The 19,813-nt window shown below is 36.7% G+C and overlaps 1 protein-coding gene across 1 annotated transcript; it reads right to left on the bottom strand.

The window, feature by feature from the left end:
- Positions 1-15,474: 15,474 nt before the first annotated feature.
- Positions 15,475-16,616, bottom strand: LOC104893590 (uncharacterized). The gene is made up of 2 exons (XM_010679719.2): positions 16,018-16,616; positions 15,475-15,841 (listed from the first exon to the last, which is right to left on the bottom strand). The coding sequence occupies exons 1-2, from the start codon at positions 16,614-16,616 to the stop codon at positions 15,475-15,477; spliced, it is 966 nt and encodes a 321-aa protein (XP_010678021.2).
- Between the last annotated feature and the right edge of the window lie 3,197 nt (positions 16,617-19,813).

Raw genomic sequence — 19,813 nt, 5'->3', positions numbered from 1 at the left:
GGAAGAGAAATGGGTTTGCTGATGATGATGGGGGAGAGATGAGAGAAGGTAAATTTTAATGCCTCGTAGATGAAGCTAAGATGTTGGTCTCTTTCTTTTTATCTCCCGTTGTTCTGGTTTGAGGGGTGACAGGGTTGAAGATGCTGGTGGTCGATGGGTTGGTGGCTAAAATTGAGATATGGAAGGGTTTTGGCATGGGAGAAGGAAGGTGTTGCAGGAGGGAAATAAGGGAGGAGGGAGTGGCACAGAAGGAGGAAGCCCGCAACTAGGAGAAGGTAGAAAGGAGAGAGGAAGAGGAGGTAGAAATTAGATTAAAAAAAGGTAAAAAAATTAACCGGTAAAGTGGGTCATAACTCATAAGTCGATAGGGACCATTTTTGTAAAACATACCCCAAAGTTGAAACTGCTCAAAAATAATTTTTAGTTGGGACTGAAAACGACAAAACATCCATAGTTGAGATTGTTCCTACCAAAATTTTCAAAAGAAATTATGAACACACAAAATTATTATAAAAAATGAAATCAAAGACTGAAAGTAGAAATTACCTAACAAAGAAAACTAATGCCACTACTAAGCCCGTAATTTTTTTTCTCGATATTTACTTACTAATGCTCCTTGTTTTTATGCTATTGTTGATTGTTGTGATAATCTTTGTCAACATTAAAGAATGATTATTTATAGTCATAAGCCTTAAATTGAACTTCAATCATGATTGAAGCATTGTCAATGAAAATTGTGTCATATTATAAAAATTAAATAGGCCTATGCTCATGCATGCAAGGATGAGATGTGCTTGCTGGTTCTCTATTTTACCTGTGTTCGGGTACTTTTAAATTGTAATAGCAACATGATGTGTTGCTTCCTTAGAAGAAGTATATATGGTTTTCAATGTTTACATATGATATATAAGAAAAGTCTATTTTAAAATTAGAAAATTAGATTTTCCCCACTGACGTGTGTTGTGAACTCTTGTAAGCAAGTGCTAAGTTGATAAGATCATTTTTTTTTACCTACATGAAGGCAATAATAAGTACACTTTTCATGTTGTTTCAGACCTCGTCGAAAAAGCGAAACAATGTTCTTCCATTACCAGATCTCTCTTATCATCGTAGGAGGAAACATGTTAAACTGGTTTGTCTTGTTATAATGACGGTCTTTGTCGTCATTGTCGTCATGTCCAGGATCTCAATTTTTAGCTCGCGGTGCTTGCTTAGGGGATCCTAAGTGTCTATTTGTTGTCTTTTATGCAAATTTTCTTGATGTCATAATATTTCCTAAAGTTTGAAGTTTATTCTCTCTGAGGGTAATGGAAAGTTGAATTATCATTGTAAACAGAAAAATAAATTTTTTGCATTTTCTGCTTATTTTGATAGTGCATATGATTACTATATTATAATTATTTCTACTGTAAATGAATAGTGGTAAGGATTCCCTTCTTTTTACGAAGGAAATTACCTTTATATATACCTGTTTACTTGCAGTAAAATCAACTGTTATGACTTATGTGTGGTCCTTTGGTAGATATGGGTACATCAGGTGCTTTGTACTGTATCACTTTTATATTCTCTTAATTATAGAATAAATGAGATTCTTCTCTCTTCATGAATGTGGCATTGACTTGCCAAAAAAAAGGAACTGAAATATGTCTGATGTGAATGAATATCTTTGAATGACTTTTTACTAATTTGATTAAATTTCTTTGAATTTATAGGTGATAATAAATGAAAAAGTGAAGCATCACATTCAACAAAGTTGCTTGTTGGAAGAAATCAGAACATTATAGAGTGATTATGGGAAAATTTCATATGTAGAAGTTCTCTTGATGAGAATTAATAAACCATGAATTTTGTTGAGTTTATTGGTTAGTAGACTTGTAATAGTGCATTTTATAATTGTCCATGGACATATATATTGTACCCATAATTTTTATTCTCGATATAACATTTTAAAATAAATTTTTGAATATATAGTTTTATATTAATCTGCTAGTATAACTATGTAATATCCTGAAAATTTAAACGTGTTTAAGTAAATAATTAATTTTAATGAGTAGTTAAATTATATTTTATTTTATCATTTCACTAATTAAGCAAAGTATAATAGAACGATTGTAGAATTTCAACATAAAATTTACCAACTTAAAAATGTTATAATTAAGTGACAATAATTTATATTTTACGATTTCATGAATTAAATAAGAAGGTTAGTTTTTGTTGTAGATTTTGGGTAGCTTTTAGTGGTGTATAAATTATATGTTAAAGTTTTATTTGAATTTTTAACTAGTTATTCTTAAACAGCTACTTTGACAGCTTCTTTTACCGAACATCAATATTTTACACCGCTACCCGGACAGCTAACAACTAACAGCTACACACCAACCACTAACAACTACCAGCACAACTAACAGCTACTCTCACAGCTAAAAGCTATCACCACAGTTACTGTTGCCGAACACACCCTAAGCCACGTGAAGTAGAGTGAAAGTGTGGGACAATTTCTAATTTTTGGTTACAAAAATAAAAATGAAAAATATGTAAAAGTCATTTATGGTCAAACACTCCATAACTTTGCCTTCTTCCTCACTCATCCATGGGCACTTTGCAAGCATGCCAACACCCTCCATTCTTTCCTATGCCGAAACCCTGTCACCAATCCATCTTCTTAGCTTCCTCAAGTCAGAAATTCAAAAATATTTACTCCTTCCTTCCCAACTACTGAATTAGTGTTCCTAATTCTCCTGTAAATGGCCATAAAATCCATCACCAAGAACACAACAATTCTACAAACTTCGTCCTTTCATCTCTTACTTCACCATCACCTACAAACCACCTTTCAAACACCAGAATTTTCAGTCACAAATTCGGCGGAAAATGTGACCCAAACAAACCCCAAAAGAAAGCCCCAACTTTTCTCTCTCTCCCCTCTCTTTCGGACCTTCCACCATCACGACCACCGGTTGCGCTCAGTCGCGCGCCCTCGCCCTGCCTCGACCGTCACTCGCTGGCCACCTGCGCGACTCGACGGAGTTATGTCGCGCCTGCACGACTCGCCGGAGCTCTGTCGCGCCTGCACCTTGCGTTCTCTCTCTTCCTCACATTCTTCTCTCTCGTCGCTCCTCTTCGTCGCGCCCAGCTATGTGTACACCACCGAGACCTCCGCCACCGCCTCGTCACGCCGCTGTCGTTGCTTGCTGCCACTCGCCGCCGCCGTTGCTTGCCGCCACTCGCTGCCGCTTGCCGTCGCCGGGGCTCGCGCCCTCCTACCTCGATTTTCGTCTTCCCTGCTCTTAGAAGCAGAGGTAATGGACGTTCTTTTTAAATTATGATTTTCTAATTCCTTTTAATTCAAGCCCAAGTTTAATTCCTTTCTAAATATACTAGTTTGGGCCTAGGAGAATACAATAGAACTTAAAGTTAGGTTTTATAAATTTGATATGTTTTATGTTGTTGGGCTAAAAGATGAATGGAATTTTTATGTTTTTATTAAAAGAATAATTTAGTTAGTTTAATTAAACCACCTAACTTAATTCCTAAAAACTATGATTGGGCTATATTTCATGATTACTAAGCCATTTGAGTTAATTAAAACTAATTCAATAAGCTTGTTAGTTATATTTTGAATTATATTTCGAGTTTAAGTTATTATTACCTCCACTAATTCTTAAGTTTACTTATAATAACTAGTTAGCTTGCTTTATTAGTTTTAAGTTATTTAATAATGCTAATGGTTCTAGACTCTAGTATATAAGAAACTTAATTAGTTTAATAGTAGACGATTAATGGATTATTAATTATGAACTCTTGTAATAATAATATACTTTCGAATGGTTAATTATATAATATGTAATAATGTAACTTTAAGTATAATGTTCGATAATTCTAAAAAGTATAACTAAAGGAGCTATTTCACCTATTTAGTTGTTTAAAGAGTCACCTTAAGAAGTTATCGTCTAAGAAAAAAATTACCTTTGTTGAGACTTTTATGACGTTATGATGAATGCCATGACCTTAATAAGTGCTAGCTAATATTTAGGCTTAAAAGCTAAACAACAAAATGTTCATTAATAAAATTATTCTTGAATAGATTAAAGAAGATAAAGGATATTACAAGCCTCCCCCGACTATCAAGGTTGTTAAGCAGGAATTCAGATAACGTCTACTACTAGCACTCGCACTCCCCTTCCGACTATGTTCCATATGATGCTTTTATGAAATGTTTATGCGATGTTTTTATGGTGTGTGGGATATGAAATGTTTGCTATCTAAATGATGTTTATTAAATGATTTGATGTTTTATGAAGTATGACGATTTTGATGTTACGAAATTATGATGATGATTACGTTATAATTATGTAATGTTAAAAAGAAATGAAGCATGATAAAGTTCAAGTGAAAGAAGGTTCTTGGCAGTATCCCGTGGGTACCACAAGTGTCACCTTTGTTGTGGCCACCCTTCTGGTTAATGATTCAGCATCAAAAGTGTCACCTACGTTGTGACTGCCTTTTTATGGGCACCGCAAGTGTCACCTATGTTGTGACCGCCCTTTTGTATGTCAATGATGTGGGCACCGAAAGTGTCACCTATGTTGTCGCCGCCTTTCTGTATGTTATGGGGAGACGTCCCTTCTTAGCCAAGTTACCAAAGTAAAAGATGTATGATGATGAACAAGATGAAGAATGATGATAATGTTTTATTATTATGATTTAATGGTTAATGTTTACGAAATGGTTTTACTGATTCTCTTCTCCCTGTTTACTAACAAAATGAATTGAAATGCTTTTACGATGTTAGGGTAGTATGTTACCGAGCCTTGACTCATGACGTTTTGTTTTATGTTTTAGGTATGGGAGAACAGTTGTGGATCACTATTACACTGCGTAATGGAGATTATGTATGATTCTATGAGGTTTTAGGATATTTTGTATGATGGATAAACAAGTTTTATTTTACGATGAGTAGTATAGTTGATTTTAAATTTTAGGCTACTATTTTATTTGTGGGCCATAAACCACAGGCTTAAGTTATGCTTCCGTTGACGATTAAGTTTATGTATTTGTCGGGGCGTTACAAACTACTATTAGATTACTATGGTATCGGAGTTGCATTAGCTAGGACACGTTTTGGTATAAATAGGTGTAAAAATGAGGCATGATATTAGTATTAGACGCGTCGCAATAGCTATATAATGATGTTGCAATATTTATGGAGGCGTTGAATAGATGTGAAAATGAGTTGAAGGAGCGTTACACTAGCTATTGGATGGCGTTGCAATAGGCCCTATATAGCTAATGCAACATCTGGTTCTTTGACAACCATTGTAATAGGCCTAAAAACCATTGCATTAGGCCTAATGGTTGTTGGACCGTTGTAATAGCCCTATTGCAATGGTTTTATGCTCTATTGCAACGGTGTTCAAGCGTTGCAATTAGGGGTGCACACCGATCTAGGACCGGACCGGATGGACCGGAATCTGAAATTTTATAGATCAGGGCCGATTTTGGATATATTGGACCGGAATCTATATATTTTTTAAAAAAATCTTGATCTTCAACTGCTATCTCTTGATTATGCTTAAGAGCTGGGCCTTCCTTTACAAATTGCTGACTACTGACTATTCATCATGGGCTTCTTAACATAACTGGGCCTTCATTTTGTATGATTATTACACCCTTTGGGGCCTGATTCAATGAATTGTAAAAAATGCTAACTATGATTGCAAAAAATGGTAGTAACAAATTGCCCCCCTGATTTGTGAGGTGATGTACTCATAACCTACAAATTATTAGCAGAGAGATATGCTTAATAGCCATAACCAATTTGTTTTAGAAACTTTTTAAAAGTTGCTTCTTCCGTCATTCTGAGATGATCAACAAATCTTTCCTTAGGATGGCTAAATTTAGTAGAGAAGAATAATTTGTGATGTATTCCCTCTTTCTTTCTTCTAGCCATTGTGAAGTCCATTAGAAAAGTTTGTTTCAGACGTGATCCCAAAGGATGATCTCGCAACATCCAAGAGGGATCCAAACCTTGGATCATAAGATTATGCCATACTTGACACGTACATGTATATTGTACTATATCTCTTGAAGATAATCCATGTCTTATTCGTGATATTTTTATGCTCTTTGCATTGCCTTTAACAAAGAGCATTTTTAAATATCTCCAAGGCATATCTGGTTGCCATGCTTCTTCCATGATAACTTTCCCCCAAGATTTACATACTAATAAGGAAGTAACCTGATCTTGTAGGTCAAGTTTAGGAAATATCTATGCTTTCATCAGATCTACATCTGACCCTATTTGAAAGCCCTTAGATTTGCTTGCGTATTTTGGATCCTTTTGTATTATATGATTTTTGCCAAAATATTTTTTAATTGAAGTACTCCATCTGATAGACTCCTCTTTCATGAATTTGTCTTTATCTTCAGATAGGGAATCCATCGCTTTATGGTGATTTAAACACTTGTAGGGATAAGGTTTATATGTTGGCAATATTGGATGGTAAATTGATGGTTCGGTAAAATTTATTACTAACCTTTTAAAATAATTTGTCTTCTGACCTTCACATATGTTGTTTCCTTCTACATATTTATATATGGAGTTAACCACTAATTTTTATAACTGTTAATTTAGAAGACAATTATATTAGAGAAAAGTAAGCATTAAATAACACATGGCAATTTAAAAGTTTGGGTGCATATTAGGACTAGGCTCTTGGCATAGGCCCAGATAAGAGTTTGGGGTCTTGGAAAGTTGAAGGCATTAGATACCTCTTTCCCCCATCTCTTACAAACTAGGAGAAGTTCCTCCTGTGAACTTTCTAGTAGCCTTGGCCATATGAAGGTAGCCAACAACTCGATATTGGCGCCCACTTTAGTAGCACTGGATTCCTCCAGCATTAGATCCTCTGGCTCTATGATTGTATCATCTCCAAAGATCCTGGCCATATGAGTGTTCCATTGTTGAATCTTTGCTGCTTTATTAAGACTTCTTTATCCTCTTGGACAATGTCTAGGGCCTGATAATGGTTGAAACAATTCTCATTAACGTCGCCTATAACATCCTCATGATGGTAGAAGTCCATCTTTTGAATTTTTATGAGATGGGCAGAAGATGATCAAGAAAGTTATGTTTTCTAATTTTATAAAATAGAGAAGTAGAGATGAGATAATGAATGACATCTCGAAAAATATATTTCCTTAAATAACCGTTTTTCGTATAACGGTCATTTTCACAATAACTTCTAGGCTTAAACTTGAAGTGTTGGGATCACTTTTCAAGAAGTTTAATAGAACTTGACTCAATTGATGATAATCCTCATGTTGACCTTATATTTATAAACCTTAGGGTTTAAATTTCAATTTTTGATTCAGTATACTCTTTTAAAATTTTGAGTTTAATGCATGAGTATCATGAGTACAAGTACGTAATTTGTTACGTATAAATTAAAGAAAAATGATCTCGAAATGATTTAGGTTTAGTCATAAAATAAAACGTATTTTATTTGATCATTACCAACTATTACATAGTATCTAAAAGAAACTACGAACATATAGCTTGATAATAAAAACCTAATAGCATAAATGAAAGGGTAATCAACAATCCATTAAACTCTAATTCACCATAAGATGAGCAAAACTGATGATAATTTGTGGTTCTTTATCTTCTCCCACATCCGGATCATCATCATCCGACTAGTCATCATTCAATGGCATGGGAAACCCAATTTTCCTTATATGATCATGCCATAATCGACAAGTACACTGGTACTGGATCAATTTTTTAAAGCTGGTATTGTTTTCCAACTGGACCATCCGGTATTTTCTTATGAAAAGACCTAGGACACTTTCACAAATAATTGATCTATGGTATTTGTGGGTTAAATTCAAAGGGAAAAATTGTTTGACAATGTTATTCCCCAGGCCTTACATACCATCATGAAGATGTGCAAGTCCTCCTTTTCCAATAAAGGCCAAAGATTAGTCGCTATGAAATCTAGGTCACTTCCTATTTTTGTAGCGCTAGATTCTTTTCCTCTATATCTTTTTGTTGGATCTTTGGATCCTCCTCAAAATACTTAGGAATCTTCGCTTGCCATTTCTTAGTTTCCTCATCCTTGAATTCTTCCCAATCTTCTCTAACAATGTTCATGTTAAACCTATGCCTCCAACATTCCCCCGGAAAATTAGGGATAGCATTAACTTGAGGATTGACCATTGTTTTTTAGAGTGAAGGTATTGGTATGGAGAGAAAGATTTAAGTAATGAATCAATCTTCTCCACTAGAGATTAATTTATAGTACGTGAATAAAGCAGTTACTCCTATTTATAAGGAAAAACTAAACATCATGTTTTACATATAAATTAATCAAGTGATTAAATTATCTTAATTCCGTTAAATTTTATCCTTTAGCTTTTCCATTAGTGGGTAAAGTGGATAAACATGGTCATCCCACTATATATCACTTAACTCTCAACATTTTTGCATTTGTACGTTTAAGAATTAATTTGATGATATTAGTTACGTGTGCAAGTAGAATTAATTTACATGCACAAGTGGGAACTTCCATCATTACTATTTAGGAGTAATCATGTTCCAACTTCAAATCAATCTTCACTTTAGTTTCCCAAGAGTCATTGTATAGCTCTTTTTATTGGGGATTTAAATTTCTACCGTACATTATTTGATGTGACTGTTTTGTAACCCGTTCATCTTATTCATTTTTTTGGAATTTAATTATTTGTTTTAACAAACAATAAATCACATAAATAAAAATTGAACAAATGCGAATAATATAAAAGAAGAAATTAAAAATATTGAAATTACCCAACATGCAAGAGATAAACAAAATATTTATATTTTTATAAAATTAATAAAAATAAAAAATTACAACCTAAAATTGAAGATTTTAAGAATCTCCAATTCCTAACTTAAAACTAAGGTCCTAAGTCTAGGTTTACATTTTTAATCTTTTGGGGATGGTTGTTTAAAGGCGTCGGAGTCAGTGCCGGAGTCACTGTCGCCGTAGTCCCATTTGGTACTGCCGCTACCCCGAATTCTCCTCCTTTTGGCTGGAGGTGCATCATTCTTATCATCCTCCTCCCTTTGGCGAGCAGGAGGGGAAGCTTCCTCTTCCTATTCTTCTTCTTCCTCTTCTTCCTCATCATCACCTTCATCACCACCAGAATCTGATGAAGAAGATGAGGAGTCCTCGGAGGCATCTCTAGAGACCTCCTCCTCTGATGAAAAAGGGATACCCCTTTCATCTTTAGAGGAAGAGCACTTTTCTTCTTCCTCATCCTCTGACTCCTCAATTTGGATTATTTGAGGAGGAAGAGGTGCTGGCTCTTATGGCCAGGGTTGGTCAATTTCCAAAGAACTTTCCTTCTTTGAGGAGGAGAATTCGAAAATTGTTGGTGATGAGGATGATGAGTGCAAAGGTGATGAGGATGACAAGTGGGAAGTCAGGGAATTTTCCTCTTCTGAGAAGGAAAAGGCTGAGATTGGGGAAGATGAAGATGATGAAGCCATTTGAGAAATTCTTGGGAGAGAAAGGGAGAAAGAAAATTTAGAAGATGAAGAGAATCAGGAGATGAGTTGTGATTTATAACATTACATCATTTCCTTTTTATAAGGAAAGTGTCATCTCCTGAAAACCTGATATTTTCAAAAATTACACCCCTTCAATTGAAACATGGGCCTAACTGCTTGTCTGATGATTTGGGCCACTTAGTCAATTATTCGCGTAAAAATGGATTTTCATTTAATCCTCTATTACAATTTTAAAGGATGGGCATTAAAATAGTCCATGAACAAAAATAGCATGCTTTTCGCACGTGTTATACTTTTAGTTATTTTCCTTCATCAATACCCATTTTCAGAATTTTAGGAAAACTCGAAATCTTTTCAGACCAATTTAATCTTCGCAAACTCATATAAAACAATTGAGTTTTTAAAATTCACCATGTCTGAGGGAACGAAAACTCACCACGAAGATGAAATTAGCAAGGCACTGTCTCTTTCCATGCACTCCACAGCTGCTCGCCAATTATGCACCGCCATAAAGGTGAATTCATCCACTACAGGTCCCAAATGTTCCGGTATTTGAAGAAACGTTCAAAAACTACTGAAAAACCTTTTGAAGAAAGAGTAGCTGCTATTGGCCCTGAATTTCCATTTACTTTAAGGAAACAACGCCATCAACATATCCTGGAGCAGTGCTACCAATTCTTGGATCACATTGTATTAAGATGGCAAACCTAGGACTCTCCCTTTCACTTCAAGGTCAAGCATTCGGTTTCATTGGCCTTTATCCAATAAGCCTTTTAAAGGATGGATTTCAGGGGTAGATGTAAGGGCTTGGTTTATGCACATGCAACCTTTTCATGAAAAATGGATCAAGAACAAGATACTCCCATTCTTGAGGTTAGATTCTTATGAAATTATCCCTTTTGATGGAGCTCTTTCTACTGCTTTATTGGCTTGTTGGGATCCATCCATTAATTGCTTCTTGCTCAAATGAAGACCAATGACCATAACCTTGGCTGATATTGCCTTTATCACCGGGACTTCTCCCACATGTAAATATGGGATTGATCTTCCAATTTTTCATCATGTAAAGGAATACAATTAACTTTATAGTCACTGTTTATCCATCTTTCGCAAATTGCTAGTCCTTCTGCTAATGCTAGCAAATGTGGCTTTCAAAGGTTTATTAATTTTTTCATCAATAAAGATTCTAGTGAAGCTGTAACTCCTCAGGAAGAAGTTTTATTCCTTACCTTCGCATTTTCTAGACTGCTGATGTCAAGGGCTGGAAGTGTTGTAACACTATGGTTGTCTTTAGCTATCAACATCTCCAATACCTCTGACGAAGTTGCTTGAGCTCCTGATTTATTAGGACAACTTTACAGATGCCTCTTTAGAAGTAGAGAATCCTTCAAAGGTTTTGGCATTCTAACCTCTGATTCGATCTCCCAGTTGCTCTACTGATAAGGGATTTGAACCCTTATGGCTCTTGACTTGCTGGAGTCATGTGTACTTCTCAAGTTTATTAATACTTAAACCTCATCCTACCTTGAAGCTGTTAAAGGAAAAAATGGGGCAAACCTTGATCCATCTGCCTTCCTCCCCAAGCTTGAGGATTGTAGCTGTTATGTGAAATCAACTTTAACATTGTTTCCTCATATGAGGTTTGGCATCCCAGCCTACTATTTTCACATTTCTTAGTATCCTATCGCCACCTTGGCACCAGGCATAATTTTCCAGGCAAGGAGCCTCGTTATGTTAAAGAAGATCCTTGGCGCCTATACGCAGTGCCTGCATAAGTGCGATCTCTAGACATTCATTCTGGCTCCACCAAAGATGGGCATTTTTGGAGTAGTGTATTTAGATCTAGGGATTTAATAGCAGTTGAACCTGAATATTTTGGTTTTGAAGCCTATAATCTACAATCGGTCGCTAGACAATTGTGGATTATATGCTTCAAAACCAAAATAGCAGTGACCGATTGTGGATTATAGGCTTCAAAACCAAAATATTCAGATTCAACTGCTATTAAATCTAGGGATTTAATAGCCATACCCTATTTTTTAACACGCAATGATCCCTGGACAATAAGAGGTCGTTTTGAAGAAAGTAAAGCTCTTCGAAGCAAAACTCTCAACATCAACCTTACGTCCATTGCTCCTTGGTTATGGGCTCCTGGAGCTGTCACGTGTTTTCAGACATGGTGGGATCATATTTTCCCAAATGATCAACAATGTGCTAATGCTATAGCGTATTTTGAAGATCAGCTCTTTTTAGGAGGTATATGATTTAATCATTTGTTATATGATTTTACGGCACATCCTCCTTCTAATTTGTTTCCTGTCTTTCATTACTCCCAGCCAAAGCTGGCAAGAAGAAGTTTAAAGTCCCTACAGGAATGGAAGTATCCAGGTATGGCAAGTTATACCGGAACGTTTTATACCAGCAAACGCTTGAGCCTATTCCTTTAGAAGATGAGCTCGACATTGTTGAAGAACAAAGCATCCGTTATGGAGATGTCCGAACTGTAGAGGACATTTATACTATGGAACAAGTGGAGCAAATTGATCCTCTCAAGGGAGCTGCTAGAAAAAGAGATTCACTAGTGGAAAAAAACGCAAGGGCTGCGTTTTTTGAAAAACGTAGCCCTTCATTTACGAAGGGTTGCGGTCAATGCAAAAACCGCAGCCCTATAAGTCATAAAGGGCTTCAAATGTTAAGCGGGCTAGCTAGGGTTTCCTCTCCCTCCTTCTCTCTCACGTCCACAACAAAACACTTGATTTCATAAAACTCTTAACTGATAGACACATAAACACACAAACATAAAACACTTTCTCTCTCTTTTCTTTTCTTCTCTTCTCTGCATTCTTCCCTCCATTAACAACTTCAATGGAGCGGGCTTCAATGGGATTTTCTTTTCTCTCCTTCTCTTTTCTTTTTCACTATTTTCTCTCTCCTCATAAGCAGTTCAAGTTTAGCTGTACAAGTCGTGGTTTAATTAAAACAACACCAATAACAACAACAACAACAACAACTAAAAACCGAAATTATAATTAAAAACCTTCAACTAGTAATAAACAAATTTTCAATTCTTCATTTCTCAATCTTTCTCTCTCCTCTTTTTATCTATTTTTACTTTCCACCATTTTTTTGTGTCTCTCTCCTCCGTTTTTTTCTTCGACAATTAATCATCACTGTCAGAAGAACAATGGATTTCAATGATGAAGGAAATCAGGTGAGTTTCAAGAAGAACAAGAATGGGAATGAAAATTTCCAAGCGAGAAATGGTTAGGGTTATAACAATAAGGGCCAGTCTAAGAGGGTTTACCATTGTAAAAAGTGAAACAAGAACCACACTGGTAGAGATTGTAAAGGAGGCCTAGTAATTTGTAACTACTGCCAGAAGAAGCGCCATAGGGAGTGTTAGTGCTTCACCAAGCAAAAGAAAGAGCAAAATGGTAGTGGGAGTGGTAACTAGGCGAGGTCTAGGTTCAACCAGTCAGGAAGTCAAGGTTCTAAAACTATAAACCTAGGAAGCTACAGTAAGCTTGCTAGTGAGAGCAACAACAACCAGAATAAGGCTCTGGGTAAGTTGTTCGTGATGAGTCACAACGAAGCTGAACAATCTGCCGACGTAGTTTCACGTACTTTTTCTATTAATTCCGTTCTCATTAAATCGTTATTTGATCCTGGGCCAACTTATTCATTTATTTCGTCGTCTGTCATTAAGAGACTGGGTTCGTAGATTTTTGAAGTGATTGATTTGCCTATTAATATACTTACTGGAGAGATTATAAGGTGCACCAAGTTGTTTAATGAATTGCCTCTGAAGATAGGAGATCGTGTATTTCCTTCTAATTTAGGGCGTTCCTCTTTTGAGGGGGGTCACAGGAGGGATTTGATCCCCTTTGCTCGCCCGTTCAATTTCCGAATGGAAATTGAATTAGGCCGAGACCTACTCGTTTTTGGGTTTTATACTAAGACGTGAAAAGACTCAAGACAAGAGAATTGATTGGGAAACCTAAATTTATTCTCGGAATAAATTGATTAGGTTTCTACAAGTCCAAATAGACTGTAAAGCTCAGAAAGTAGTGTTGAGAAGCCCTTTGGGGAAGTTAACTTTGTATCGACGTTTTGGGAAGCCTAAGAGCTTTGGGGTTATTTTTTCAATGCGAGTGAATAAGTTGATGAAGAAGGGGTGTGAGCTATTTTTATGTAGTGTGTAAGATTTGAGTAACGAGGTTAGATTGAACATAGAGGATGTACCAATTGTGAACGAGTTTATGGATGTGCTTCCAAGTGAGATTTCGGGTATGCCGCCTGCAAGAGATGTTCAGTTCACCATGGACTTAGTTCCTGGCACTGCACTTATATCTAAGGCACCTTATAGAATGACACCTTATAAGATGAGTGAGTTGAAGACACAGTTGCAAGAGTTGTTGGATAAGGGTTATATTAGGCCTAGTGTGTCACCTTAGGGAGCTCCTTTGTTGTTTGTGAAGAAGAAAGATGGGAGCATGAGATTGTGCATCGACTATAGGGAACTAAATAATGTGACAATCAAGAATAAGTATCATTTTCCTAAGATAGATGACTTGTTTGACCAGTTAAATGGAGCAAGTATGTTTTCAAAGATTGATTTGCGTTCGGGGTATCACCAATTGAGGTAGCTGATAAGGATATACCTAAGACTGTGATTATAACGCGTTACGGTCATTATGAGTTTACTATGATGCCGTTCGGATTGACTAATGCTCCGGCTATATTTATGGATTTAATGAATAGAATATTCCATGAGTTCCTAGATACGATTGTTGTGGTATTGATTGTTGATATTCTGATTTATTCAAAGAGTGAAGAAGAGCATGTTGAGAACTTGAGGATAATATTTAGGAAGAATCAATTGTATATCAAGTTCTCTAAGTGAGTTTCGTTTAGAAAAAGTAGCATTTTTGGGTCATTATGTGTCTATAGAAGGAGTCTTTGTGGATCTTGCTAAGATTCAAACTGTTAGTGAGTGGCCTACTCCAAAAAAAAATGTGTCACATATCATAAATTTTTTTGTTTAGCTGGCTATTATGAGAGATTTCTTGAAGATAGCATGGCCAATGACCAATTTCATGAAGAAAGAGTCAAAATTCGAGTGGAGTGAGAAGTGCGCGGAAGCTTTTCTGATTTTGAAGGAGCGTTTCACCTCTTCACCTGTTTTATATTTGCAGGATCCTTCAAAATCTTAAAAACTTCCTCGCACTTCTCACTCCACTCAAACTCTGATTTTTTTCTTCATCAAATTGGTCATTAGCCTTGCTATCTTCGAGAAATCTCTAACAAATCTCATATAATAGCCAGCTAATCCCAGAAAACTCCTAAAATCTGACACATTATTCGGTGTAGGCCATTCACTAAAAGCTTGAATCTTTGCACGATCCATATAACTCCTACACATAATGACCCAAAAATGCTACTTTCTCCAGTCGGAACTCACACTTAGAGAACTTGGCATACAATTGGTTCTTCCTAAGCGTCTCCAGAACTATCCTCAACTGCTCATCATGTTCATCTTCAATCTTTGAATAAATCAATATCATCAATGAACACCACAAGGAACTTATCCAAGAACTCATGGAATATCCTGTTCATCAAGTGCATATATATGACCGAAGCATTGGTCAGTCCAAACAACATCATGGTAAACTCATAATGACCATAACGCGTCGTAAATGCAGTCTTAGGTATATCCTTATCAGCAACCTTCAACTAGTGATACCCGAATGCAAATCAATCTTTGAAAACATACTCGCTGCATTAAATTGATCGAACAGGTCATCTATCCTAGGCAAAGGATACTTATTCTTAATGTTCACATTGTTCAAATCCCTATAGTCGATGCACAACCTCATACTTTGATCTTTCTTCTTCACAAATAACACAAGAACTCCCCAAGGTCACGCATTAGGCCTAATATAACCCTTATCCAACAATTCTTGCAACATCGTCTTCAACTCTCTCATCTCAGGAGGTGTCGTCCTATATGGTGACTTAGAAATAGGTGTAGTACCAGGAACTAAGTCGATGGTGAACTCAACGGCTCTCTTAGGCGTCATACTAGAAATATCACTTGGAAACACGTCCATAAACTCATTCACAATTGGTATATCCTCAATCTTCAATTCAACCTCTTTACTCACATCTCTCACACTACTTAGGAATAACTCACGCTTCTTCACCAATTTCATCACTTGCATTGCAGAAATAACCCCAAAATTCTTAGGCTTCCCAAAACGTCGGTAACTCGGTATGAACTTAACTTCCCTAAAGGGCTTATTAGCATTACTTTATGAGCTTCACAATCTATTTTGGCCTTATAGAATCCTAATTAGTTCATCCCCAGAATAATGTATAGGTCTCCCAGATTGGACTCTATCATATTAGAAGGAAAAACACAGTCTCCTATCTTTAGAGGCAAGTCTATATATAAATTGGTACACCTTATGACTTCTTCAGTAGGTATACTTATAGGCAGGTCAATTACTTCAAAGTCTACTAACCCTAAACTTTTAATAACGGAGGACGAACTAAACGAATAGGGCACTTTTAAATCAAATAATGCTTTAACGAGAACGAAATTGATAAAGAAAGCACCAGAGACTACGTCGGCATATCTCTCAGCTTCATTGAGGCTCATCATACACAGCTTGCCCAAAGCTTTATTCTGGTTGTTGTTGTTGCTATCACTAGTAGGTTTACTGTAGCTTCCTTGATTATTCTGCGACCCTATAGGCTTCGAACCTTGGTTGCCCAATTGGTTGAACGTATATCTTCCCTGATTACCACTCCCATTAACATTTTGCTCTTTCCTTTGCATGAAGAAGCACTCAAACTCTCTAGGCCCCTTCTTTTGGCAGTAATGACAAGTTACTAGAGCCCCTTTAATTACAGTCTCTACCAGAGTGGTTCTTGTTACACTTCTTATAGTTGTAACTCCACTCAGACTGCCCTTTACCATTAAAGGCTTGACCATTCCTTCTTTGGAAATTCCCATTCCAATTTCTATTCTTCTTAAAGTTCCCTTGATTTCCTCAAGCATTGGAATCTTTTTTTTTCTCGCCTACTACAACATTCTTCACATCACGCCTTTGATTGAAGATCATAAATGTAATACTCTGTATTTTCGGGAGTTATTTCGTTTAATTAAGAAAATATAAAGAAATTAATAAAAGGTATTTTAGTTTATTTACAAAATAATAGGAGTAAATTATTGTTAATACGAATAGGTTTAGGAAATTTCCGGAATTTTTAAAAAGGCTAAACTGTTTTCTTCTTGACCTAGGGTTACCTTTTTATGAAGGGAGTATAAAAGGGAAAAGGGAAGGAAAAATCAGAAGAGCAACCAGGAAACCCTAAACACTTTCTCTCTCTCCTCAGCCGACTTTTCCTATCTCTCTCTCTCTCTATCTCTCTCAGATTTCTCTCTCTCCCTCTCGAATTCCCTCACTGCTCTTCCTCATTCACTTCGCTCCGCTCCTTCTCGTCGCCTATGTTGTGCGTGGGTGGTGTTGGTGCGAAGGGTTCCGCCGAAAGCCGCCAGAAAATTGTGCGAAGGGTTTGGTGCGAAGGGTACGGGTTCGTCGAGAGCCTTGGTGCGAAGAGGGTCGAGATTTTGTGCGAGTTCGTCGAGAGCCTTGGTGCGAAGAGGGTCGAGATTTTGTGCGAGTGTTGTGCGGTGTTTGAGAAGGGTGCGGGTTCTATCGAGGGTGTTGTGCGAAAAGGGCGTGCGAGGGTAGTGACGCGACAGATCTGGTCGCGTGAGTGTGTTCGGGCGACGGAGACCGGACTTGTGTGGGTGTCCGTGCGCGACGAGCGAGCTAGAAGGCTCGAGTGGTTGCGCGACAATTTGGTGTGGTGCGCGTAAGTGGTGCACGTGGTGGTGTGGTGTTTCGATCGCCGGAATTCTTTCGCCGACGAGTTTCAGCGGTATAATTTATGTACTTAACTTAGTATGTCAGTTTATTAGTTTATTTTTATATTTACTGTTTTTCGTAATTACGTAAGTTGTAATTAGTAATTAGTAAGTAAAGTTGTGTAATAATTTATTAGACTGTTTAACTAGTTAAATTTATTATTCTGTTTTAAGTTAAAAATTTGGTTAAGGTTTGTATTGGAATAAGATGGAAGTAGGAAAAGTTTGTTATTATTATTAGTTAAAGTTATTATCGTATTATGAGTGACCTGTTTTGTGAAACTTACCTTTTGGACATGAACTTACCTTTTGGACATGAACTTACTTTTGGACATATGACTTACTTTTGGACATGAGACTAATTCTTGGACTATGACTGACTTTTGGACATAAGACAGGTTGGACTTATGACCCATTTGGATTGGTAAAATAGTGGACTAATGACTAACTAAGTTTGTTCTCACTAACTTTGACTTCTAAAAGACGTTAAATCCACTAGATAGAAAATAACGAAAGTTCTGGAATAAGGTTTTAACTATCGTTTAATTCGAATCGTTAGATCGTTATGGTCTTAGTACGTAGTAGTTGTTAGTGTTATCAAGGACGTAACACTAAAGCTTTGTATTAACGGTTTAGGTCCCAATTTCATAAGCGGCTCGTTCAATTAAGTCAGCGAAAATTCTCCGCTACAAGGTACGTACGCGTACCAGTTTACTTTCAAGTTTAGTATCATGATTAGGTTGCAGTTCATTTTATTGGAACCTAGTACCATGATAGGGAACATTTGATTGTGATTGTTTGGTTAGACGTTTTAACGTGAAATCAATATGTTGCATTGAGATGCGAAGTTCTATCGTAGTGTAACATAGCATTATTAATCTGATCTATGGTGTAACGAGATGTTACAGAGATAAGATTGAGTTTGTAATTAAGAGAGCATGTAAATGACTCTTTGAAGTTATAAAAGATTAGTTAGTAATAAAAGAAGATTATGGCAATAACTTGTAGCTGGACTCCCTACAAGTATAGAACAATGGGGGGAGTGTGTGACTTGTCCTACACTCCTAAGCCTACTGTGACGACAGTAGTGTCCTTATATTTTGATAACTCAAGTAGGCGGAAGGTTCCGTTCGATCTTGGGGGTATGCATACTAAGGTGATGGGTGTGAGACGGAACAAAACCGTATTTGCATTTCATCTAATAGACCAAGTTGTCTATTAAGGATTCAGTAGCCCGTATGATTCTAGTAAGATGACGGTGCCCGTTCGATGCCAAATAAGAAAGATTAAAGGATGTGAGATAACGTAGTTCATATATCAGATTGTTAAGTGTGCATTTTATGTTCATATATGTTTCAATGGTTCATTACGTACTCAGCATAGCTGATCTGTGTGTTATTATGTGTTTGTTGACCTGTGATGAACCATTGACGCTTCAATGGGGAGCAGACTAGGTGTGCTGGTGCTGCTGCATGATATCAAGCATAAGGGGGCTAGTCTGTAGTTTTGAGTTAAACTTTTGGATTAAGTATTACTGAATTTTATAGAACGTTGTTAAATAGTTTGAGTTTGAATAAAAGGGGTCATCTATGATTCCCGAGTTGTATTTACATTTTCTATTCCGCTGCAATTTGGTTTTGAGACAATGAATTTGAGTTACCGTATTTCTCTTTATGCCTTGCGTTCCATCAAGGCGGTAACACTCCCAAAGTCGATGCGACGTAGCATTAGACGTGTATGGATTTTGGGGGTGTTACAATAAATATGGGCGGCTCTCTCATAAACAACATCTAAGGACGCGAAGGTCTCACCACCTAATCTCATTGGATTTCCTCAGTCAAACCTTGCTTAAATCTTTGAGCCTTTAGCTCTTTAGTAGTTACAACCTCAGGTGCAAATCTAGACAATGCTATGAACTTGCTATAGTACTCGGAAATGGTCATGCTCCCCATCTTAAGGTTTATGAACTACTAAGCCTTTTGCTTTCTTGTAAATGCAGGGTAAAATTTTCTTCTTAAAGCAACAATAAAGTAATACCAATTAAACCCTTGCACAACACTAAGTCTATTTCCATTTTCTTTCCACCATAAATCAACATCATCTTTCAGATACAACACATCCTGACCTACTTTCATACCCTCAGGACAATTTACAGCCCCAAAAATCTTTTTGAAATCCCTAATCCAGCTTTTTAAGAATGTATGGTCAGCCTGCCCCTTAAAGTATGACGACTTAATCTTAGATAGTCTTCAAATATGTCCCATACAGGATCGGGATGCTCAACTCTTTCTTAAGTCAATTTCTTTGCCAATAGGCGAATAGCA

The sequence above is a fragment of the Beta vulgaris genome, chromosome 5 (assembly GCF_026745355.1).
Source record: "Beta vulgaris subsp. vulgaris cultivar EL10 chromosome 5, EL10.2, whole genome shotgun sequence".
NCBI lineage: Eukaryota > Viridiplantae > Streptophyta > Magnoliopsida > Caryophyllales > Amaranthaceae > Beta > Beta vulgaris.
This window is presented reverse-complemented; position numbering and strand designations above follow the sequence as displayed.